The sequence below is a fragment of the Pseudorasbora parva genome, chromosome 7 (genome assembly GCF_024679245.1).
Source record: "Pseudorasbora parva isolate DD20220531a chromosome 7, ASM2467924v1, whole genome shotgun sequence".
Classification (NCBI taxonomy): domain Eukaryota; kingdom Metazoa; phylum Chordata; class Actinopteri; order Cypriniformes; family Gobionidae; genus Pseudorasbora; species Pseudorasbora parva.
The window spans coordinates 26,746,770-26,772,437 of NC_090178.1; the positions used below are offsets into that span (position 1 = coordinate 26,746,770).

General features: G+C 37.2%; 2 protein-coding genes across 6 annotated transcripts; one reads left to right on the forward strand and one right to left on the reverse strand.

The window, feature by feature from the left end:
- Positions 1–420: 420 nt before the first annotated feature.
- cops7a (COP9 constitutive photomorphogenic homolog subunit 7A) lies at positions 421–9,593 on the forward strand. Its single transcript, XM_067448832.1, has 8 exons — positions 421–558; positions 1,383–1,505; positions 4,885–4,960; positions 5,218–5,306; positions 6,307–6,509; positions 6,622–6,727; positions 8,278–8,447; positions 9,292–9,593. The coding sequence occupies exons 1-8, from the start codon at positions 505–507 to the stop codon at positions 9,329–9,331; spliced, it is 861 nt and encodes a 286-aa protein (XP_067304933.1). The 5' UTR covers positions 421–504; the 3' UTR covers positions 9,332–9,593.
- A 727-nt stretch (positions 9,594–10,320) lies between these two features.
- pianp (PILR alpha associated neural protein) lies at positions 10,321–25,615 on the reverse strand. Of its 5 annotated transcripts, none has more exons than XM_067448835.1 (6): positions 25,245–25,615; positions 24,817–24,869; positions 24,244–24,599; positions 23,002–23,080; positions 19,126–19,245; positions 10,321–12,699 (listed from the first exon to the last, which is right to left on the reverse strand). In XM_067448835.1, the coding sequence occupies exons 2-6, from the start codon at positions 24,825–24,827 to the stop codon at positions 12,678–12,680; spliced, it is 588 nt and encodes a 195-aa protein (XP_067304936.1). In that variant the 5' UTR covers positions 24,828–24,869; positions 25,245–25,615; the 3' UTR covers positions 10,321–12,677. The 5 variants fall into 5 exon arrangements, with proteins under 5 accessions (XP_067304936.1, XP_067304934.1, XP_067304935.1 ...); XM_067448833.1 differs by having other exon boundaries at positions 25,253–25,472; XM_067448834.1 differs by lacking the exon at positions 25,245–25,615 and adding an exon at positions 25,078–25,238.
- Between the last annotated feature and the right edge of the window lie 53 nt (positions 25,616–25,668).

Genomic DNA, 25,668 nt, shown 5'->3' on the forward strand with positions numbered 1-25,668 from the left:
TGTGGTGATGCATGAATAAGATGAATTATGTAAATGTTTTATGCCTCATAGCTATTGGTTTTGTGAAGAAATGTAATATGAATGTTATTATATTTTTATGAGTATGAAAAATAAATGTTGTTATTATGTTTTTAGTTGAAAATAAATTAAAAAATAATTGTTGTTATGTTTTTAATTATATTTATATTAGTATCCATTTAAAAAATATGTATTATTATTATTATTATTATTATTATTATTATTATTATTATTATTATTATTATTATTATTATTATTATTATTATTATTATTATTATTATTATTATTATTATTATTATTATTATTATTATTATTATAGCTATCGATTTGACTTTCCTTAGAAGACTTCCTAAAAAGCTATAATTCCCGTGACCACACGGTGGCGATGTTTGACCGCTCACTCTCGTAATCGCTCTGCGGTCACGCCCTCCCTTCTGCCTCTCCGCCAATCAGAGTGCACGTTTTCATGTCGTAGCACGCTTGCTAATGGAAGTAGCAGCACCACAGTTGACACAAACAACCTCAGTCTTTATAAAAAAGGTAAATATATCGTCTTGTCGGCACGTTTCAGCACGCGAAATGTGATCGCACGTTAATATTATACATTTGAGCATGCTTGGTTAAGTATGCAACGCTGCGTGCTTATGTACGACATTAGTTTAACAACGGCAAGGCCTAGCTGCTGCTGTGTTGATGTGCTTCATACCGGGTGCTCAACACTGAGCACGAGCTGACTGGTTTATTATGTTTATGAGTATTACACAACACAGAATGCGTTTAGGCCAAATTGAACAAAATATATCTAAGGTTAAAGAATGTTTTCATGTGCTGAAACCTAGCGACTTTATCGGGGAACACGATTCACACATTTCTACACTACTATGCTTGTTTTCAGAAATGTTGTAATACTACATGCATTGTTTTATTTGTCATTTTTAGTCTCCTAAATAATCTTATTGTGTCAAGTGCGTTTAAATGCGCCTTTTCTTGGCTGTCTCAGAGATGTTATCTCTCAGTGCACTTGGCAGGCTTGTTTTAATCATCATGAAAGTGCACCATGCATAACATCACCCTGAAAATGTAGTTATTTTTATCGCGAGCCACCTGTCTTGTTAAGTCCCTGCATCAAAGTGTCGTCGAAAGCATATTGCTGTGGATCAACAGCCATTTAACAATCCCAATAAAACAGGTTTATTGTACTTGAGTTATTGAGGCTTGCTGGTACAGATTTAATAGGGACAGCTCTTGCCTTTAAGAAGTCTGAACACAGTCGTCTCAATTTATGAAACACAAACTTTCTTTAGCTTTAATGATCTACCTCAACCTTTGATATGGTTGTTTAAACTCTCTTTCTGTCCTGTCAGATGGAGGTGGATCAGCTGCTGTCTCTCTCAGGTTCAGCTCTGGCCCAGGCCATCGGCTCTATACTGGAAACCCCAGGCCTCTATGTTTTCTCAGATATACTAGAACTGCCCAACGTCCGTGAGGTGAGGAATATCTGTGCTGAAAAAATCGATTTCAATTAGACTTTATATGAATGCTGTGCCAAACATAATTATTTTAAATGGCAGCACTTGTGTGTCATCTTTAATGTTATGGGGATTAACTTTATGCTCAAGTGTTTTCTTCCCTGATGTGCTTTGCCATGCAGTCTGAAACCAAATCCTTGTTTTTTTGCATATCTCATTCAAATTAGATGAGCATATTATGGTCTTGAAAACCAAGGTCACTGTGATTTTGCCAAGTAAGATGTTCCTAAACCTGGAGCAACATTCCTTTTTAAAAGTAAATTCTTAACCCTAAACCTAACCCTACCCATAACCTCAGCAAATAATTGTGGTTACTTCAGCAATTTAGCATATAGCTTTGTATCAGTAGAAACCCGGGAGTATATTCAAATGATTGTGCTTCCTCCCCTCATATCCCGAGGGATTTATGTATTTTATTTCTGGGGAAATAAATTAAAATTCCAGAGGGAAATGATAGATGAATAATGACGATTTAGAAGCACCTAATCCTGGTTTGTAAACCGACATTTTACATAAACTGTGAGCCCATCCCTCAAATATAATTGCTTGATTGGAATGTTGATCCAGGAACAGGTTGTACTTGATAAATCACGTTACCCTGAAAACCACATGGCATTTTATTATTTAAATCTTGATGCATATAAAAAAAAAATTATGGTTTGAAATCGGATTTATATTTAATCTAAGCAACCAGTCGCAATTCCAATTTTTTTTTCATCCACAATACATATTTCATGTCAGTATGCATTTATGTAGATATTTATGTTACATTTAGTGTCGTAAAATCAATTAATTGCGATCAATCGCCTCTGTAATAAATGTTTGTGTTTACATAATATGTATAATTATTATGTATATAAATACACACACATATGCATAAATGTATTTATGTGAAATGTGTTGTTTATATATAAAATATTTATATATATTAATGCCTAGTTCTGTCATGAAACTCTAGATTGCGCAGGCTTGATGGGTCCATAACGCAAGCTGATGATAATACATCATTAACTACTTGGCAAGTCTGATTGGTCCATGTTGCATCTGCAGCCAATGAGCTTGCTTTTTAACATTTAAGTGGCAGGTTAATATTCTCTAGCTGTGTCTCATTTCAGAAGGCTGCGTCCTCCGGAGGTCGCATTCGAAGGGTGCATACGTCATGAGGCTGTCTCATTTAAAAAAAAGTGAGTAGGACACTCCAAATGCGGCCTTCGAATGCGTCCTTCTTTCACAGGATTTCGGAGTGTGCATGAGGTGTAGCCTTCACGGCTGGAGATAACCCATAATTCTTTGCGTTGCCGTTAACAACCGTCATATATATTTTTTATATTATATGAAAAAACTGCACCGCTGCCAGATATACATGCGAGCGTAGGTGTGGTGTTTAAAATGTAAGTTCAAGCTTGTTTTTCTTCTTAAGATCTATTACCTCAAACAGATAGTTGTGGTTAACAGGATTACAATGCTTTAGTGCTTTTTAAACGTTTAGAACAGTACATTGCTGTCAAGACAAGAAACATTTCATAGTAATTTTCAAGTTATAAATAATTTTCATTCATATAAACTGGCGTGAGAGAGCAACGAGGCTGAATGTGTTGGCATAGAACGTGATACTTCCTGCCTGTGTGTCCTACGAAGGACGTCTCGTTTAATTCTGATTGAGGACACTTCGTATACTGCAACCTACACAGGACGTGTCCTCCGGAGGACGCAGCCTTCGAAATTTAACGAAATGAGACACAGCTTCTATAGCAGTTTTCAGTGCACTCCACCTTCCTCAACTCCACCTGGATATATCTCCTATGGGATAATTTTGAAAGATGCTATTTGTGCAGCAGCAGCATGTATGTGTATGAATTGGCAGAAGCAAGTTACTGTGCTTGCTCTGCAGCAGCAGCAATAATAATAATCAGTAACCTACAACAACAGAAAAAATCAACAGCAGCCAGCAGCAATTCAGCTAGCAGCGTAGCAGATCTATTTTCCACTGATCTATTCTATTCAATACATTAAAATTGTCATATCCATTACCATGCTAAAAAAACCTTCCTGATAGTTGTCATGAAAGAAATATATTACATATATGTAATATGTTAATGTAGTATATTAAAATACGGTATACATAATTAGACACAGTACACACACACGTAAATATAATATTATATATATATATAAACAAACACAAACTTTTATTTTGGATGTGATTATTAGAATTTACAGGACTAATTGCATTATATTAAATAGGTTATTTTATACTACTGTTTAAATGTTTGGGGTTTGTTTTTGAAGTCTTTTATGTTTACCAAGATGTTTAAACTGTTGTTTAAAAGTTTTTTTACAGAAATCATGCAATATTATTACAATTTAAAATGTTTTCTATTTGTATGTATTTCGAAGTGCAATTAATCCTGCGATCAAAGCTGAATATTCAGTATCATTCCTCCAGTCTTCAGTGTCACATGATCATTCAGAAATCATTTTAATTTGTTGCACAAAAAACATTTATTATTATTGAATTCCATATTATCATCAATGTTTAAAAACACTTGTGCCGCTTAATTTTTATGGAAACTGATATATTTTTTCAGGATTCTATGATGAATAGAAAGTTTTTAGGAAAAAATCAGCATTGTAATGTAGTTTGTTCATATGGGAAGGAGGCGGGAACCCGGCAAACATTTTAAAAGACTTTAGTCAAATAAATAAACAAAGCAAAAGTAACGGGGGCAGCCCCTCACAGACAATTGCCCGCACACACATAATAAAACATAAACAAAACCATAACATAAAAATCCAGGCCTGGTTCTCTCTTCCTTCACTGGTGTCGCTTGTCCTTATATGCGTCCGAGCTCCCTCATGAGATGACTCGAGAGATGCTCATCTTCAATCACGTACAGGTCTCGCACGCTCCTCCCACGTCTCTCGCTCAAATACCTCGCCACAAGCATTTATTTGAAATATTAATCCTTAATATATTATTCTTAACTGTCACTAGTCTTTTTAATCAATTTAATTGCTAAATAAAATGATTAAGACCACAAACATTTGTACGGTATGTATATATATAATGTATATATTTATTATAGTATATATTATTATATGGATGTTTTCTAAAAGTGCTGTAATAAAACAAACTGGCATGTCAACATATGTCATCAGTATTGCATTACATGCAAGCATCTCTGCAATATATTGCACAGAGCTCCCAGAGTACTTATGTACTGCACTGCCATTCCTACAGAGCTGAACTAAATTGCTTATCTGCTAGTGCTAAACACAAAATACTTCAACACTCTATCATATCAATCTTTTTCTGTACTTCTTTCCCTCTCTATAGCTGGAGACGGGTCCCCATGCTCCAGTGTACCAGCTTCTCAATCTTTTTGCGTATGGAACCTACTGCGACTACAAAGGTAACCATGACAACAAATGATCTGACCAGATATTGGCCCCCTGAGGCAGTGGGTTTATTCCCTGCTCTGACTCAGAATGAGACTGTATATGATGCCCTTTGCCTTGCTAAATAAGTTAACTTCTGTGAGAGGGAAGCGGGGGTCTCTGGCCCATGTTCTGTGGCAGATTTTACCAGGGCTTTAATGTAATCAGTTGTTTTCCTCCTGGCTGTGTGCTTGGTTATAATTTATGTTAATTTAATGTGTGTGCCATTCAGAGAGGGCAGCCTCACTTCCTGAACTCACACCCGCCCAGAAGAACAAACTCCGTCACCTGTCAATCATCAGCCTGGCCTCCAATCTAAAGGTAGTGATTCCTCCATTCTCAGCTCAGGGTTTGTTAAACAAACAATCAGTATTGACCATTCTTATTCATTCTAGCATTTTGTATCTGCTATAAACGGCACAGATGTTAATAGTATAAGTTATTAATGCTGTTGACTTACATGATTGATGTTCACTTATCAAGCCTCTGTTGTGTTACTAGGGTAAATTGAAATTTTTAAAGGGTTATTTCACCCAAAAAATGAAAATTCTGTCATTAATTATTCACCGTTCCAGACCCGTAAGGCCTTTGTTCATCTTCTGAACACAAATGAAGATATTTTTGTTGAAATCTGATGGCTCAGACGGGCCTTCATTGACACCAATGTCATTTCCTCTCTCAAGACCCATAAAAGGCACTGAAGACGTCGTTACAAAGCCCATCTCATTACAGTGGCTCTACAATAATTTAATGAAGCGCCGAGAATAGTTTTTGTGTGCAAAAAACCTTAATAACTTAATATAGTGAAGGCCGTTTGCAAAACACTACTGAGCATTATGAATCAGCGAATCGATTCACCGGTTCAGTTTGTGTGTCAAACCACCAAATTGCTGAAATCACGTGACTTTGGCAATCCAAACTGCTGATTTGATACTTTGATTCATAACCCTCCGAAGCTTCAGGAAGCAGTGTTTTGAAATCGGCCATCACTTTATAAGTTGTTATTTAGGGGGTTTTTTTGCATACAAAAACTATTCTCGTCACTTCATAAAATTATTGTAGAACCACTGTAGTGAGATGGGTCTTTAGTGCCTTTTATGGGTCTTGAGAGAGGAAATGACATTGGTGTCAATGGGGGCCTTTCTGAGCCATCGGATTTAAACAAAAATATCTTCATTTGTGTTCCGAAGATGAATGGAGGTCTTACGGGTCTGGAACGGCATGAGGACAAATAATTAATGACAGAATTTTCACCCCAGAGCATACTATTCATAAGAAACAAAGCAAACAAACCTCTTTGTTCTGTTGTTACTCTCAATAGTGTCTGCCGTATTCACTACTGCTCCAGCAGTTAGAGCTAAAGAATGTGCGTGAGCTGGAAGACCTGCTGATTGAGGCTGTTTACAGTGACATTATCCACGGGAAACTCGACCAGAGGAACCAACAGGTCGAGGTAGATTGCAGCATAGGTCGAGACCTGGGCCCCAATGAATTACCCAACATTGCCAACACACTGCAGGAGTGGTAAGTGTTCATTTGTGTTTGTGTCAGTAGGGTGCGTGATGAATGCTGTTGCTGATGAAAAAAAAAGCCTTACATGTTGATGTTAAATATTCTGTCTGTCTGCATCTCTCAGGTGTGCAGGTTGTGAAGCAGTTCTGTGTGGCATTGAGGAGCAGGTGTCAAGAGCTAATCAGTACAGAGAAAGCCAGCTCAAGGTCAAAGTTCAAGTGGAAACAGAGGTTTGTATGTGAATCTTCACCCACCCTTAGTGACATACAGTAGTGGCCAAAAGTTATGTCTGGCCTAGGACAATTCACTTTATTCAATAATACTTTATTCAAATAGTATTTCAATTTGTTAAAGATTTTGTTAATAAATTATGTAGTTGTGCTTTGAGTCAATTGTTTTATTTGTGATAAAGCAATGAAACTTGACAAATTGTGTGGACAGGCTGTCATACAAAGAAATAATGAGAACATGCAAGACGAGAGATTCAACAAAATATTAATAACTTATGTTGTAATCAATGTATGCTTTTTCTGTGAGCTTTTTTTTATTATTATTCATTTATTTTGCATAGTAAATTCTGTAGCTGAAGTTTGCCTGTTTTGCCAAATATATTTGTCAGGTAAATACCCTAACCAAGTTTAGTGATTTGTTAAAAAATACATAAAATATTTTCCTCATATTTTGATGGTTTAATATCCCCTCCAGACATCAATTCTGGACACTAATGTAAGATAGTCTATAATAGATTTATTTTGTATTATTTATTTTTTAAGAATCTAGTATAAAACACGTTTACCAAGATCTTAGAAATGTATTCGTGTGGGTTAGTAATATTTTTTGTAATTTTCAATTAAATGACCCTAAAATGTCATGTGATGTAAACATCAAGTAAAAAGTAAACACATTTTGGGTACATGTAAGTGTACATATTTTATTATTATTTTCCAGATCATATTTTTATTTTATTTTTTTACTTTGACTATTATAGTTCTTAAAAGAAAATGTTTTGTCAATAGTTTTTGTTAATAATTTATAGTTAGAATTTTAAATAATACATAAAATAAAATATATACATTTTCTATAAATAGTAAAACATTATGCAAAACTACTAACTGTAAAATTCATAATTTTTTTGTGAGGCTTTTTTCTTCATTATGATTTCAGGACAGTTGCATCAGCCTGACATTTTTTACTTTAAGCTCCCCTAAAATATCAAAATGAATGTCATATCAGGAATCTAGAACATGTTGATCTTAGAAGAGGTTTATTCAAGTCATTGTGTGTATGATTTCTATTTTTAATGTATTTTGAAATAATTAATAGATTTAAAAAAGCATCACTTCACCGACCTACATATCAAGGCTGTTTTATGTTTACCTGTTTGATAAGTAAAATTAAACAGTTTATTAAGTCTAAATTCAAAATACCAAATAACTCTTACTGTTGCTGAAGTATATAGCATGTGATCGGTTTATGATTAAACATTTTTACACATTGGTTACAGTAGTGATAATATAGCATACTATAGTAGTTTGAAGTATTTATGACATAATGCTTACTGTATCACACACACCCTTATACATATATTTTATATTTTTATAATATGCAGTGTATAGCGTGTATGCTGCACAGTATTAAGCTGATTTACAATATGTTTTAGTTGCATGTATAGCATATGGAACAACCTCATTTTCTTGTATGTTTAAAGAGTTTTTTTTTTTTTTGACTTATTAACAACTCCAGGATTCAGTGACATTTTTTTCCTCGCCTCTTTAATTAGGTATCAAACCTACAGAAAACCCTCAAGGCAAGTTCTGCTTCCCCATCATCTGGCCCCGCACCTGCTGGAGCAGCATCTAATCAGGATGCAGACCAGCCGGCTGAGCCAAGAGACCCTGCCTCCTCCCAGGAACCACGGCAACCAGGAAAAAAGAGTTCAAAGGTCAAAGGGTAAGTTAATTGTATTTTAGGGTTTAGAGTCTTAGAATTCCCTCCAGTTAATCTTAGTTTTCTTCAAATCTATAAGTATATTCATAATGTACCTCTATAAAACACCACACTGGTTTATATTAAAGAAGCCCTGTGCAGTTTTTTGATATTAAAACTACTGAACACACATAAATCACAACACTCAGGAAGTTTATATTTACTAATGACATTTTTTAGCACACAGAATTTGATTTATGAATGTTTTGCACGCCTTTTCAGTGCGCTTATGTACTGCTTCCTGCCTTTAGTTAAGTGTGATGTGTAAGAAATCACCCAAAGGCTTATAGTCCTAATTAAGCCCCAATGAGTTTAAAATTGTCTCTGTCCTGGTTTGGAAATCTCGTGTCAGGATGTGCTCTGGAAAGAGAGGGAGGCTTTTGATCACCACTGCTTTTTCCTTGTCACTGAAGAATGTCACTTAAGAAGAGGTATAATTTATTCAGGGCCGGTCTGACACAGATTAATCTGAGTCCAAGGCTTTATAGGCATCTCAGTGGAGACTCGTCATTAACATTTCAGGACTATTCCTAGTCTGTGGGCAGCTGCTTACTTTCCAATAATAATTATGTGATTATTAAAATAATATTAGGAAAATTAGGAGTAAAGGGATGTTTTGTATAAAACAGTTTGTGTATAAGTTAAGATGTCCATGTACTTTTTTTTAAGGCATTTAACATGGATGTAAATGGGGCCACAAAATTCATATTCAAATATCTATATTCACAAGGAAAATCATTTATATATCATTATTATTATGTATCATTATAATGTCAAATTCTCACCTGAACAATTTGGCGTTTTTCAGGCTTCGAGGGAGCGGAAAGATTTGGTCAAAGTCTAATTAATCTCAATATTCAGTAACCCACTCACAGACTGCTTGCTTGGATAGACGGATGAACCAACCGATCTTCTCAATGCCACTTCTCAGTCACAGACCATCATCGTAGTCTAACACAAATACAACTTTTACACAACGCTGGGTTGCGTGTGTGCTGTAAATGTCACTTAATTTGACTCATACTCCTTTTCCTTTGCGTGTTTGTTTTGTTTGTTATTAAATCTGGATGTAAATTGATGAAGCCAATGAATAAATGATACCCATCTGTCGCCCTGTGTAGTCTCTGGCTTTCATGTTTCCCTTCTTCTAATGTTAAGTGCCGCTAAATGTTTCGTCTCAATGGGGGCATGTCTGTTAAGAGGTCATGACATTAATTAGCCACACTTTAATGTCGGAGCCTTGAAATAACATCCCGGTTTCCTCTCTTTCTCTATCTCTCTCAGCACATACACTCTTCCCACCAGTGTGTTATGCCTAATGCCCTTTATCCAGCCATAAATCCTGACTAAAGCAATGTTTCTCTCTCTGTCCTGCATAATGGTCTGTAATGGAAGCGATTAACTTGTGGTAGCCACTCAGAAATTAGGAGAACAATAAAAAGCTGAGAGTGATGATCTACTTTTACATTAACCCCTGCCTCATCTCTCTTTCTGACTGTAAAAATCCATCCACCTCAAAATCCATGAGCCTTTTTTACGCACACACCCTCTTCTCTTTCTCTCTATAAATAGTGGTGTTAATTTCAGTCAGCGTGACGGAGGTTCACTGTTTCTCAGTCTCAGCTCTGAGCAGATGGGAGCTGTGAACTCTTGCAGCTTACATGCAGCATGTGTGCGTCTGAAGTGAACGTGTGAAGTATCTTTGTGCCCCGGTGTTTTGTTGCTGCGCAGTGGCTAATGAATCCTCGCGGTGTCCCTTTGGCCTGACTGTTTGGCGTGCGTGATTGCATGAGTCACTGTCGTTTAGGCAGTCCTTTGAAAAAACATGCCAGAGAAACACGTTTTAAAACACCAGAGATGGCTTTTTATTGACTTCACAGTACAATGAACCACATATTTAAGGCAGTGCTACATAAATGAGGTGAAACCTCCAAACATATCTCACATAGTGTAGCTTCTTGTGCATGATGTGAAAATTTGAGAATTCAATCTGCTGTGCCCATAAACTATAATGGCACATTAGTTTCTTATTCTCTCCCTTTAGTCATTTAGTTGTTGTTTTTTCATGAGTTACATGGTTATCTGAGAGGGAGTGATTATGATTTCCTTAAAAATACAGCTTAAAAGAACAATTCATCTGGTTTAAAGTCATTGTGTATCAATATAAATCAAAACTAATCATGTTTTGTTCTTGTTCATATTGTGAACTATCAGTGCATATTTTAAAGGAAAAATTTTGTAAAAATCTGGCTCTTCCTCTGAAATTACTTTCCTTGTACGATGACATCCCTTACTCACTTAGCACAGCCTATAGAGAACAACAGCCAGGTTTCAGAAGTAAAAAATACCATTCAGTTTCTCCATAGGGGAACTGATTATTAACGATAACTTATACAGACCTAATTTGAACTATGAGGTTAATCGATCGTACATGCTTCTGTTGAACCCATTGGTCCACATTATGGAAGTTTTTTTTTTCGTTTTTTTATCATGCTTAACACCGGAATACATGGTGGAAAAACTACATTACCCATGATGCTGTACAAACAATTTAACTAATCAGTCACAACAAGCAAATCACTCCCTATGCTCTCAGAGTACTTAAATATTTGTAAGCATAACATGAATAAACATATATATATTTTAAACTTAAAATATATTGTTTGAACATTTTTAACGCTTCCATAATTTATTAGTGGGTTTATGCCATTTACAAAGTTTCATGGATTGTAGTTCTTTGCCTCAATAAATCCAATAAGAATGAAGTGGTTTTCAAATTTTCACTTTATCATCAAATCCAAGTTTGTAATGCTGTATTTACCTCAAAGCTGATTGGTTTGGTTCAAATCCCTATGGGAAAAATGAATGGTAAAAATACTTAGGTAGGCGTAATTGAGCCCACTGAAAAAGCGGGAGGACACAGATGCACTCTATTGGATAATGTTAGCCAGTAGACAGATAGCTATTCACACGCTGCTTTAGCCACTTTGTCTGGCTCCATTCTGGAGAGCCAGACTCCTTGATCATACATAAAATGTCAAAATACGGAAGTAAAATCGGTAGCAATTCACACAGATAACAGCTGATTTTAAAAAGTTTCAACCGTCTGAAAACCCAAACCCTCCTGATAGTTGCGGTTCATAAATATAAAAAAAAAAAACCCAAGCTGCCTCACTAGCCATTGGTTGTTAGCGTAGCAAGACATCAAACAAACTTGCATGTTTTTTTAATTGCTTTCCAAACTAAATATGCCATGGAAGCCCCAAGCTTGTTTTTCAGTTTGTCTTTATATATGTCTTAAATTGTGCTTTCCATAAACTCATCAAAACACGAAATATCACACACATCAGTCAGTTTGGTGTGTGCTGCTAGCTCTTTGCTAACCAAAAAGACTGTTTTATTACATCTCTAATCAAGAACTCACCGAGAAGAGATCTATGGCCATGATTTAGAAGTATAATGCTAATAATAAGCATAACAACACACTTGGAACAGAATTACTTAAGTTTCACAAACATCTCGAAAGATGTTGAGCCAGAATTATGAAAACGTCCGTCGGATAATAAGTGTAAATTATAAGGTATAACACTGCAGAGGTGTTTTCAGATATCTGTTTTTATCAGCTGACGTCACTGTGGTCGCTGTTGCCATGAGACAAAGAGCCAAATGAAACAGAACACTATAAACAGATGATGTGAATTATATTTAACTCTTCAAAATAACTGCAGTCATTCATTAAGCCCGAATAAATGCTACACAAAGTGCGATAAAGGCAGCGGTAGGCAGCTGTAACCTTTGTATGCATGAGAGATAGGCCACTGCAAGCATGTCACGCCGGTTACTAAATGAATAACTACATACATCACAGCTTATTCCAAGATCAGAAGCTAATGATTGTTTTTATGGTAGAGGACATAGCATTCCCGAGCCCTTGTGAATGGCTGCGTTGAGCTAATGAGTATAATACTGTACAAACGGCACTGGAAGAAAGAGGTACAGTCAGAAACGAAGAGCCATTGGACCACAAAACCTCACAGTCTCCATCAGAGTGTCCAAACCGATGGATTCATCCATATATCCATAAATGTGTCGATCTGCATTTTATGTACATTCGGATGGTTTGCCCATGTGTTCGCACCAAAGTCTGTGTCATGCCCACGGGATTTGATTATCATGCTCAGAACAGTCAGCTCTTCAAAGATTGACCACTGGTATCCTGCAGCGAGGGGTAAAGAGATGAAGAAAGAGACGGCAAATGAAATTAATAAGGGTCTCACTCTATTATCCAGTGTGAGATTAATTCTGAAATGCACAGAGCAGCAGGAAGGAGTCTGATTTCATGGATGGCACGCTCTCTCTGCTTCTCTCCTGTTGAAATATTCACAACCATTGAAGAAAACATCCACAACAATGCCTAACTGGCTGTTTGTATAGCAAGTCATCACCACTGATCTAACAACACTTATTTACTCACAGAATCAGCCATGATGATATACAGGGTATATGCATTTTTCAATTAAAATAGATACTAACAAAACAAAGATAGAAATCTATTTTAATCATTAAATAATGAGTTTTAAACCACATCAGCGCATTCAGTTGTATGAATGGTAAGAACTAAAATAAAAATAAACATGCATGTTTTAGTTCCTGAAAGAATTATTATATATATAATAAAAATGAGCTATTATCTTTTATATATATATATATATATATATATATATATATATATATATATATATATATATATATATATATATATATATATATATAACAATATATGTGGGAAATTAAGTTTTTCACCAAAGGAGTTTAGGAAAAATATATTAATGTATTCTTAATATTTATTTATTTATTTTTCTTTTTTTATTTCCAACAAAATACGCCAGTAAGTACAGTAAAAGTTAAAATAGGCCACTTACATTTTCCACTTAGGTTTCCATTAAACAAGTTCATGGATTAATAAAAATGTAATCTAATACTTATTATATTTTATGATAGGCTATATAAATGTTATCTTAATTTATTTGTATTTAGCCTAACAATTAGCCTAGAAATCTAGACCCTAGCGGCAGCTAATTTAATCTGCCTGCAAGTGTCGTCTAGGACAGGAGTTTTCAAACTGGGGTCCTCCACCAGGGGTCCTCCAGAAGGTTCTAAGGGGTCCCCAGAAAAATGTTAGATAATTAAAAGATAAAGCAAAAATGGATAAAGTCTACTGACCAATCTAACTGTTTCATTTCTAAACATTTCTCACCTTGTTTGCCATATACAAATCTTTCAGAATTGTATACGTTTGCTTTGTATCTTGCTAGTGAATTTTCTCACTATAGTCCCCTTTATCATGCTCACTGGGTTCATAGAGCAGAATTCTTAATGTGGTACGCAAGCTGCTTACCAGTACATTTTTATTGTGAAAGTTGCTTATACAAGTAATTTTTATTTGAACACCTTCTTCAGGTTTATACGTCCAACATTAAGAATATCCAATTTAAATTTGGAAACAATGTTGTATTTAAAATGTCATCCATACTATTTATCTAACAGTTTAAATGTTTTTTCATACATAAAAATATATAGAAGGATTTAAAGGTCCTGTTCTTTGCGATTCCATCTTTCAAACTTTGATTAGTGTGAAATCTTGCTGTTAAATAATACCTGTAAAATTATAAAGCTCAAAGTTCAATGCCAAGCGAGATATTTTATTTAACAGAAGTTCCCTTTCAAAGCCTACAGCGATCGGCTGGTTTGGACTACAGCCCTGCACTTCCTTGCTTGAATGAAGTCACTAGAACCGTTTGTTGACTAACCCTCCGCCCACAAGAACACGCAAAAAAGGGGGCGTGGTTTTGTTGCTCTCCCACGTGGAGAAGAGCATTCAGTGCTTTCATCTCCCCGTTATGGTAAGAGGCGGGACCTTTCCGGGCAAAGTGCGCTAAGCTGCTGTCCAATCACAACACGGGAAGCGCTGGCCCAATCAGAACTCGTTACATGTTTCTGAAGGAGACACTTCATAGAACAAGGAATCATCATCAGGCTGTTTTTAGGACAGAGAGGCTAAATAAATTGTGTGAAAAATAGCCTACTGTGTTTTTTTACACGCGAAACATGAACTCATGTTATATTGCACACTGTAAACATAATCAAAGCTTCGAAAACACACGAAGAACGGGACCTTTAAGGGGGTCCCCCATAAAGTTGCATCATATTTGGGGGTCCTTGGCATCGTAAAGTTTGAAAACCCCTGGTCTAGGAACTAAGCTAAAGAACACCTTCTGAGCTGTATTCCCCTCACTCTTGCCGGGCCAATCACATCGTGTATAGAGTCGGCGGGCGGGGCCATAATGACGACGGCCGAGTTGCGTTTGCGTGCTTCTAGTAAACACAGAAACTGGCGAACGGCGGTCTTTCAAATCAGCTTTGACTGCGACTCTGGAAGACTTGGAGTTAAGCTTTTCTCTGAGAAAAGAACAAAGAACGGCACTGAAGTCATTCTTAAAAAGGGAAGATGTGTTCGGAGTTTAGCCGACCAGATACGGTAAATGTTTAATCTATCAACAAGCTCTGCTTCACCTTCATTGCTCTGGTTTGTGTAGCGCTATCCTATCACGAGCAGAAGTAGTTTGAAAGACAACCGTTTATCCCGCCCCTCGGATTGAGCCCTGTCTATGGTGAGTTTCCAGACCAAACTTCTTGATGTGGGTCTGGCTTGTCAGGCTACCTAACAATATAATAATTCACAATACACACATTTTTTACCTCTATGTGAACCGCACTGGCAAAATGAGTCGCAATGAGCCTATTTTCCAAAAAAAAATGTAAAAAAGTATATTATATATATATATATATATATATATATATATATATATATATATATATATATATATATATATATACACACACACACACACACATATATATATATATACACACACACATATATATATATACACACACACATATATATATATACACACACACACATATATATATATATATATATATATATATATATATATATATATATATATATATATATATATATATATATATATATATATATATATATATATATATTCTTCTAATTTGTTAGAATCAGATTTTAAAAATATATTTTTTTTAAAAACCTATATCATACCATAATATATACTTTTTTCTATGATACAACCAAACATTAATTTAGACATAACAGATAGTGTTTGCATGAATAGTAGCGTAGCCTACTCGCCAAGACAAATATTTTGAAATAGGCTACTGTCATTCTGTGTAGCCTGTAGGCCTAAAAAGCGATCGCGCGCCATCTTCAGTAAGATCGTTTTCTTTACATCAGCATGAGTGTAAAAAATTACATTTCATTTTTTCCAGACTCATGCCATCGAGAATTCGTTATGAATATTCCATGCTAAACTAGTGCTGAGAGTAAGGAGCAGTCGTCCAGAAGCGAGCAGAGGTAAACAGCAGTTTTCATGAACAAAGGTAGGGCCAACTCCTCTCAGAAAACGTACACATAATTAATATGTTTAATTGCTATTCGTAGCATTGGAGTCCCTAGACGAGGGCTTAATAAACTCATGTTTCACTATAGCTCGAAATTAGCCCGTGCGCATTCCGACTCATTTTGCCATCACGGGTCACATATAGACCTACGCACACATTTATCATAATCATTTTAGTCTTTGTCCCAACGAGACTTTTTCTCTGCTTTGAATACTTTTTGAAAACTTTGACAAGGATCCACAGACACCGACATGATTTTAAATGAACAAATCAGTGAAATATAGTAGTCCCTTACTTTTGTTTTTTAGGAATGTTTTTTTTATTACCTTTGTTAGTCTCAATTCAATTAAATTGAAGATTGCTTTATTGGCATGAATGTAAAAATACAATATTGCCAAAGCGAATAACATATATAAATAATAATACATATGTACATAAATAATAATAATTGATGGTAATAATAAAGAAAATAGAAGAAAATATAACCACACAGTATAACCTCTCTCTCTCTCTCTCTCTCTCTCTCTCTCTCTCTCTCTCTCTCTCTCTCTCTCTCTCTCTCTCTCTCTCGCACACACACACACACACACACACACACACACACACACACACACACACACACACACACACACACACACACACAATCTCTCTCTCTCTCTCTCCAATAATATCTGTCTGCAGAGCTGCAGTTTAACCCCAGCTGCGGTTTTCCCTGCGCATGTGCAGTTTCACTACAGCGGTTTTGCCCGCGCATGCGTCATTTCACTACAGCGATTTCACGCTGATACATTTGATTTTTAAATCTCAATTCTGTCCTAAAACTATATTGATTATGTTATGCTGTTATTTTTTTTGCATCTGCCCGGAGGCCTTCAGGCTCCTTTACTGATATAAAACAATGCTGTCATGAACACTTAAAGGTGCCCTAGAATGAAAAATTTAATTAACCTTGCCATAGTGAAATAATAAGAGTTCAGTACATGGACATCACATACTGTGAGTCTCAAACACCATTTCCTCCTCCTTCATATGTAAATATCGTGCAAGAAAACACCATGAAAAAATAAGTGATTCTCAGCATAAGTCCAACCGTGACGCAAGCGTTGGGGATCATTTATATGCATGCCCCCAACATTTGCATTTGTCCAAACATGTTCATTGTCAGGTGGAACTCAAGACACTCGAGGATAGCAAAAACGGCAGATCATGGACACATAGGCTGTGCAGGGGACGTGAGGACTTTTCATATGTCAACAGTCATGGTTGAGGTTTATTATCAGATACCACAACAATTTAATTCAAAATCATTCGTTTGTTCAGCCCATTTCAAGCAAGCTTCACTCAGCGTCTTAAACTGAAGAAAGGGGCAACTATATTCCTGCAAGCAGTAAGTAGTGATTTATCCACTTAAACTAGCTGTTTAATCAATTTCTGATTAAATTGAAAGTTTCTTTGAGAGACCGCATTGTCTAGATGACGCAATGCTAGTACAGTAACAATAGGAAACTCCAAGTACCATATACAACTAAATAGTGTGTCTAAAGACAAAGGTAATATTATTTTGTATTACAAAATACAACCATAGATACGTGCTTAGATCGTTCACTCGATCCTTCTAGCAAACGTCACCTTTTCCACCGCATAAGTTAAAACGTCAGTCATTTGACAAGGCTATTCATTTTGTGAAAATATAAGTTATATATTTATATTTTTAAGAACTGAAGTAGGCCTATGATGTTTTTGCATGCTTGTATTAAGAGTAAAGTTACATCACAGTCATTGCATAGCCTACATTGAGACTAACGTTATATAAACATGCAATATCGTTGAAGAAAAAAGACAAGTCTAAAATGTAGACTGAATGACACTTTAAGCAGAACATTTCAAATGGAGATTGATAAAATGCAGCTTACTTGTTTATTGGTGTTTTCAAATCATCCGTCCGCAAGAGAGAGCTCGCTTGCATATGGTTGCCAGATTGGACATGTGAAGGTAACACAGGATAGTATATGTGTTCTTTTCACAGAAAAGCTCTGTTTGGGGGATTTAAATTACTGAATCTGGCAACCGCAAGCACGTGAGCTCTTTCTCGCGCGCGGATGATCTGAAAACACCAATAAACAAGTAAGCTGCATTTTAGCAATCTCCATTTGTGATTTTCTTCTCTAAGTGTCATTCAGTCGGACTGTGTTCTGTTAGGACTCACAAACCACTTCGCTGAACAGCTGAACTGCTGTGCTGTGAGCTTTGAACGGCTGAAATAAGCAAATCAGAGCAGAGCTCAACATTAATATTCATGACTCTTCCAAATAAGGCAAAAACAGAGCATTACATCCTAGGGACAATTTATAGGGTTGTAAATGGACCTGTAAAACCATATCTAGACAATTTTTGCCCATAAATAAACCACATACCCTCTATGTAGATATCAGAGAATAATTTAACATATTGTTTCAATTCATTCTAGGGCACCTTTAAATATTTCCTTTACGTTTTTTTTCTCCAAAAACGAACAGCCTGGTATAATAAACAGACAATGTATTTTCAATGCCTGGTATAAAAAAAAAAAAAACTCAATTTCAAAGGTTTTTATAATTATTAAATTATTAGTCTAAAGTCAAGATAAATAATTCCTCGAGTTGATTAATTCTGCCTGGGGTAAATGCATAAACTTGAACACAAATAAAACATACTTTTAAACAGGCTGAAAGTGTGAGCATATTATTAATTTGTTGGAGACAACCAAGAAACAAATTTAATTTTACATTTATTTATTACATTTACAATTTACATTTTAAACATTTAGTTATTTTACCATTACAGTTGATCACTAACTAAAAACTATAAAATCAAACAAGTGCAATTACAATAAATGAATAAAAATTAAAATTGTAGTTGTATTCCCTTCCACTGCCGTAACATGCATCACAAAGACATAACAACGCAATGTGCATGCGCGGTCAGAACTGCTGTGGTAAAACTGTGGTTGGGGTAAAACTGTAGCTCTGCAGTCAGACCCTTCTCCACACACACACACACACACACACACACACACACACACACACACACACACACACACACACACAAAGTACAATTAAACCAGTCTTGGCGCCCTGTCTCAGGCTCACAGACATACGCACACTACCTCTCTCTGTCGGAGAAGGATGGAGTGCTGTGCAGTGTCTGCCTGCTGTCCTCCTGAGCTATGGAACGAGGGATGGCGAGGGAGAGAGGTGGAGGACGCTGGGAGAGACTGCGGTCGTAACTGAATGAAAGACAGAGAGAGAGAGATTAGGACGACAGCCAGTGAACGAATCGAGAATGTAGACACTGAAAGAGGCGTGAAAAGTGAGATTAAAGAGTAGAAAGGAAAAGAAGGCAAACACTTAAGTGACACTGACAGGAAAGTTCATTCACTCACTGGCTTAATTTAATAGACTGCCTTCAGCATGGAGGTTGGGGGGGAACCAGAGCAGGGGAAATTAAAGTATGCGAATGAGAGAGATGCTGAAATATTCAGTTAAAATCATATTTGTCCAGCAACCATGAGGAAGACAAAGTGTCGCAGACTCTCTGTGTGACGCCCCATGTAATATTAATACCCCACACCGACACACAGTCTTATCTGCAGTGACTCAGGAGTGAGTTCACTCCACCTCTGCTCTGATGGGATGACGGGCGGAGGGCTGGGGGTTGTTAAATGAGCGCGAGGGTGTCTGTCAAGGAAAGTGTGCGGCGTACAGAGATTAATTGCAGAGATGAAGCTTGTGTATGCAATAAAATCGCCCTCGGCTCGCTCAGATGAGCGCCGGTCTGATCTTCTACGTGAGCGGCGGCTCACGTTAACACAAACCTGTCGGGAGTTCGCAATGTGACCGTTTTAACGATCTTACAAACAAGCTCTCAAACAGTGCGATACAGATTTGTAATACCTGCACCATTGCTTTACACAGCGGAAATAAAGTATGTGATTGGCTGAAACCTGATGTGATCTATTTTTTTTATATAATCATGAAGGTCCACTCCTAACCAAAACTCTAAAGCATACCCATATAGTATTTAAGCAAAGTATCAACCTAGTCATTTTTAAACTTACCATTAACAAAATTGCCTTGCCCAGACATGAAATTGCAAACAAATTCCCAGAAAGCATACATGCAGGCCTTATCTGGGCAAATTATGGCACATATGGCTCAGTTCTGCCAGAGGCAAAGGTCATATGGACCATATCTGGGCCACACACATCAAGCAGGTTTTAGTGCGTGTTGTGGCTTGCTGTGTGTGGCCCATGTGACCTTTGCCGCTGCCAGAACTTAGCCATGAGCCATAGTCGCACTGCATACATGAGTCACACTGCATGCATGAGTCATTCCATTCAGTAAGTGGCCCACAACTGGGCCAAATGTCATTTGCTATCTGGGTGCGATCCAATCAATTACAGATGGACAAAATCAAATCCCACCCTATATTTTTTTCTTGTTTGAGAATCCGTTTTGCTCTAATATAGGCAGTGGTGTAACTAGGGGTGTAAGAAAATATCGATACACGTGAATATCGCGATATTATGTTTGGCGATACTGTATCGATTCTCAAAAACGCTGTATCGATATTTATTTATTTATTTACATCCAAGATTCGTGGCTTTGTGTTCGGTTTAAACCACAGACTTTATAACACCCAACCGCTAGATGGCAGTGTTATCTCAGAACGTATAACTGACGCGGAGCCGGAGAAGCGCTAGCCAGGTGAAACTGAGTTTGCATAAGCAGCGCGCATAACGCTCTCTGCCAACCGAAATCCATTCAAAAAAGGCTTCTCGCTGCAAAAACGCGTTCTGTGTGATCGGGGCTGCTGTGTTTAAAACAAACAGTCATTCAGTCATGAAATAGACTGCACTTCCTGTTGTTAAATAGCCACTGCTATACTGTGAACCTTTAAAACATATATAAAGAATCCTGCAGTCACTTTACATTTCCCTTTACTTAGATTGCACAATGCATATGATTAGTGATGTAAATTATACTGTATCAATTAATTAAAATACTTTGTCTCGTGTTTTAGGCTTATTGTTGTGTTCTTTATTCTTTTAAATTATTAAAAACAAAAACACACAAAAACGAAATATCGCAATATATTGCCTTTCTTACAATATCGCAATATATTCCAATATATCGTATCGTAACCCCTGTATCGTGATACGTATTGTATCGCCAGAGTCTTGGCAATACACAGCCCTAGGTGTAACTGTGTTGGGTGAGAAAAAAGTGGGTGGGACAGATGGAGTGGGGTGAGTGTTATACAATTGTATGTGCAATAAAAATTGCACAAAAAAAAAAAAACATTACAATATCCAGAAATCAATTCCAATAGTAAACAAGTTAAATTTATGGACACTGTAGTCATGTTTGACATGATAGTTTCTATATCACTTAAATCTATAGCCTAATACCGTTAGTCCCGGGGTTCTTAACCTCAGTGTAAAAATATATAGATTCGCATTTGTGTAATGGTATAGTGGTAGAAATTTGAATAAATTTGAAATTTGATTATATTACTAATATGTCTATATGTACCCTCATCGTTTTTTTTCTCATTAAAACCAAAAGTGTTCATAAGCGATTCTATATCAAGAGCAGGGACGTGTGCATTTTGTTTTGTGATTTCGCCTAAATGAATAAAGAGTCTCTGCAACAGTGTTAAGCGATAGTTTAAAGTGCTCTTAGTGAAGACTTAGCACGAGGGCCAAGCGAGAACTGATATCAGCGGCAAGGAGCCCTGACAAAAAACAACAACAACAAATTTCATCACTAGATCGCCACTTATTTAACACAAAAAAACAAACGGAGTTGTTTCTTTTTACATATGACCTTGGCAAGTGGTGGTTACGTCTCACCCGTCCCACCCGCAAATTAGCCTACGCCTACGGATATAAAGAAGAAAAATCTTACCACAACTTCGTTACATGCCGACTTTAATGCATAAAGCGGTGCGGCCATTAACTTAAATGTGCGAGACTTCCGATGTCATCTGCTTCCAGTTCTTTAAGGTGTTCAAAAACAGTCTGTTATTCTGCCAGATATTGCAAACTGAAATGTTTTATCACAGTATTTTTTTTTTTTTATGAACTCTATATATCTCTATATCCTATTGTCACCTGCATTGTTGCTGGCGACAGAAGCGTGCCAAACGCACAGCCTTACAAAGTACCCACATCGACACAAGCATGTACACTAGAAAGTACTCCAGTGTACAATATCTGAAATGTGTCTGCTTAATTTTATGAGCAATAAAACAATTATTTATGCATATAACACTGTTTGACCAAATTGATGTCATGTTGCACAATAGACGCATAGGCTACCCTGGCCGAAGTATATTTTGGGCCTATTCAGACCATACGAAAATTAGCCAAAAATTCATAAACTAGTTACGAATTGCCATGCGAGTGCATTAGCTGAAGTTTTTGACACGTTTCAATGCTTCTGAATTCAGCAAAGGGAACATTCTAGCATAAACTAAGACAGGTAGTAATAAATCACACTCATAACCTGTCACGCCGTGTTTATAGTTACTCTCAGGATGATATGGGCCATTCCTCAGCTCACTATATCATTTTAATGATCATCTATGCGATTGAATGCTGCCGTCCGAGTAAGTACAAATGCATTCCTGTGCCTGATGGCCCCCGACGCTCCGGGCTACATTTCTAATTAAACCAGCACAATAAAACACTGTAAGGTGTCCACACTGTTAGTGTCTGCAGTTAGAATATCCATAGATGACATTTTGAACAGTTCTGCAGGGAAGTCTTACTGAAACTGTACAGCAGAACCATCGACTGAAAGTTTGTGGAAATCTGTTGTGTGAACCCATTATGACACACTGACTGTTCAGTCACTCGCACAAACAAACACACGTGCACACACACATACACACACATATACACACACACACGGGAGCAAGCTGTCTCAGGGGATGTATGACAGAATCGTGCTAGCAGAGGAGTGTTGAAACGTCTCACCAGAGTTTGGCAGATATGATGACCGCAGAGAGAATCAGCACAGATGAAATTGTCACCGTCACATAAAACTGTGGGTCCACTGAAGAAAGAAATGGCACAGGAAAAGAATAATCAGACGGAGTGACCCATAAAACAGAAGAATTGGCTCCCTTTCAATTCGTGTGGAATTGAAATGAATGGAAGAGGACATGGGGAACTGCAATCCAAAGAAATTCAACACAGTCACACAATGAGCTAGAAAAACAGGTACACAAAAAAAAACAAAAAAAAACACATGGAAAGGGAGATGTTCTCTTCCAACGTTCAGAGACGTGTCCAACAATTGTGGATTTTTATTGATGGATTCCTAAATATTTACATTTGCCTCCACAAAATTTTTGGCAATAAAATATCATTGGTGCCATTTTAAAGACTTTGGGATAAAATTCCATTCTGGAAATAAATATAAATAAATCTCCCTTCGATATTGGATAAATATATAAATAGCTAAATAAATAAATACAATTTAGTTGCATTATATTTGTAATTGAATTAAATATATTATAATTATACATACATTATGTATAGATAATTAAATCAAATACATATTTCTTTTGATGGAATTTCAAGCATCAAATATTAATATACTCTACTCTGAAAGTGTGTTGTGTGCATGATGTCATGAACTCATAAACTACACCTAAAAGCAGATGTATGAATTTTATTCCTGAAACATCTTAGGTTCTAATTTGATTTACAATTAACAATACACTCCTCAAAGAATGAAGCATGGTGATTGCAAGGCCGAGGTTATGGTTTAAATTCTCAGCCAGTGCATGAACTTAATATAGCATATGTGCGCCCTCAATGCATTGTAAATTGTTAATGATAAAAGCATTCACCAAATGCCCAAAAGTAAATTCGCTCCTGTTTGCTACCTCAATTCAAATTCAATAATTAAACTGTAATTTCAAAAGTCTTTTCGAATTAAATTCCAAATGTCCCACAACCCAAAGTAATAAAAAGAAAGAAGAACGTGAAGAAAGCCGTTACAGGAGAGGAATGTGGGGGCGAAAAGAGTGGGCAGAGTGTAATAATCAGGTAAAATTGTATTGATTGGATTTATGCCTGCCTTCTGCTCAATGGGAGAGAAATCTAAGCTCTCTTCAAGCGCAGATTTGCTACTTTGAGGAACCAGCATGAGCCCAGATCCCTGTTGGCAATGCAGCTCTCAGATAAAGAACTAATTTCACGGATACCAACCTTCCTTGGTGTCCGGCTCCTCTGTCTCTATCTTGTCCTTCTCTCCCGTAGTTGGGCGTTGCGTTTGATTGGTGGGCGCACTCCGATGATGAGTCCAGTCCTCAGATGTGGTCACCCTCAGACTATCCGTCTCCAGGCTGGACAGGACATGATGGGTTTCGTCCTCCAGGGGCTGCGTGGGACCCCAGTCCACAGCCCAAAGCTGGGTGGTGCTGGCCTGCGCAGTGACTGGCATCTGCATTTCACCCAACTCCTCCCACTTCCTGTCATCTGTGTCACCGGTGGCAGTGCAAAAAATGACAGTGACCAGCAGGAAGGTCCAAAGGGGAATGAATCCAGTGTGGGGAGAGATGGAGCTGGAGGGGAAGGAGAGACAAAGCAACGAAAAGACGGAAGGAGGGATTGAAAAGGAAAAGCTAGAGATCGGAAAAAAACACATAACTGAGTGGCGCGAACCGCGCACAGATGGAAAGAGACTTAAAGCAGAAGCTGATGCAACCCAACGGACTGCAGGAAACTAATTGGTCAAATCTGAGAGCACAGTGCAACCAAAACAGTCTGTTCGGCGCTTACCATCGCTCCATCGCTTCTGCCTGTTCACTGGCTCCTCGCTGCTCCGATCATCTCTTAAATGAGAATGACAGAGAAGGATGAGAGGAGATAGTGAGCTGGAAAGGGGGATGTTTCAGTCTTGACACTGACTAAAAGACCATGAACAGATGGCTGTAGACAACACAAATAAAACACACACATGCAGATCATCAAGAACCAAATCACACACTGTAGCACAAGATCAACAGAAAAACGCAAACTCACAAATGCGTGCGAACACACCTGTGGATGCTTTCCCTACGTTAAGCCTCATCCCGAGCCATCAAACAAAACTCCACATCTGCACCCAGATTCACGGCACACTCCGACTTCCAGGCAACACTCAAAAATACACCTACTCACACTTGAAAACACGCAGATTCACACTCTCAAGACAGATATCGACTCACATGCCTACCTCGTGCCACTGAAGAAGGGAGTGGGAGAGAGGCTGAGCGCCTGGAAGTGGGGAAAAGCATTGGTTGCCGTAGCGACAGATACATGTAGAATTTGTGCGAGTGAGAAATAGAGTGCGGAAGAGGGAGGGAGACAGCGCGAGAGAGAAAGAGAGCTACAGGCGGGAGGGAGGAAGAGAGGATTGAAAGAAAGATTGAAATACTAATTACGCATCTTAACTGGTTCAAATTAAATAGGCAGCGAGAAGAAAATAAATTAATTCTGAAGGCGAAAATAGCCATACGGAATAGAAGAGTCTTATTAATATTCCGAAGACCAGTTGAAGTAAATAAAAAGTATTCAGAAAGAACAAATCCAATGAGGCAGCGGCAGGAAAATCAATATACATTAATGTAGCGTTGGACGGGAGCCCTACAT

What these genes read in the sequence shown, in the direction of transcription:
- cops7a (XM_067448832.1), top strand. Translation starts at nt 505, where the DNA reads ATGGAAGTAGCAGCACCACAGTTGACACAAACAACCTCAGTCTTTATA. An exon ending in CCTCAGTCTTTATAAAAAAG is followed by an intron (nt 559 to 1,382) that starts GTAAATATATCG and finishes CTGTCCTGTCAG; the next exon opens with ATGGAGGTGGATCAGCTGCT. An exon ending in AAGAGTTCAAAGGTCAAAGG is followed by an intron (nt 8,448 to 9,291) that starts GTAAGTTAATTG and finishes GGCGTTTTTCAG; the next exon opens with GCTTCGAGGGAGCGGAAAGA.
- pianp (XM_067448835.1), bottom strand. An exon ending in GGAGCCGGACACCAAGGAAG is followed by an intron (nt 23,081 to 24,243) that starts GTTGGTATCCGT and finishes TTCTTTCTTCAG; the next exon opens with TGGACCCACAGTTTTATGTG. An exon ending in TCCTTCTCCGACAGAGAGAG is followed by an intron (nt 12,700 to 19,125) that starts GTAGTGTGCGTA and finishes CCCTCGCTGCAG; the next exon opens with GATACCAGTGGTCAATCTTT.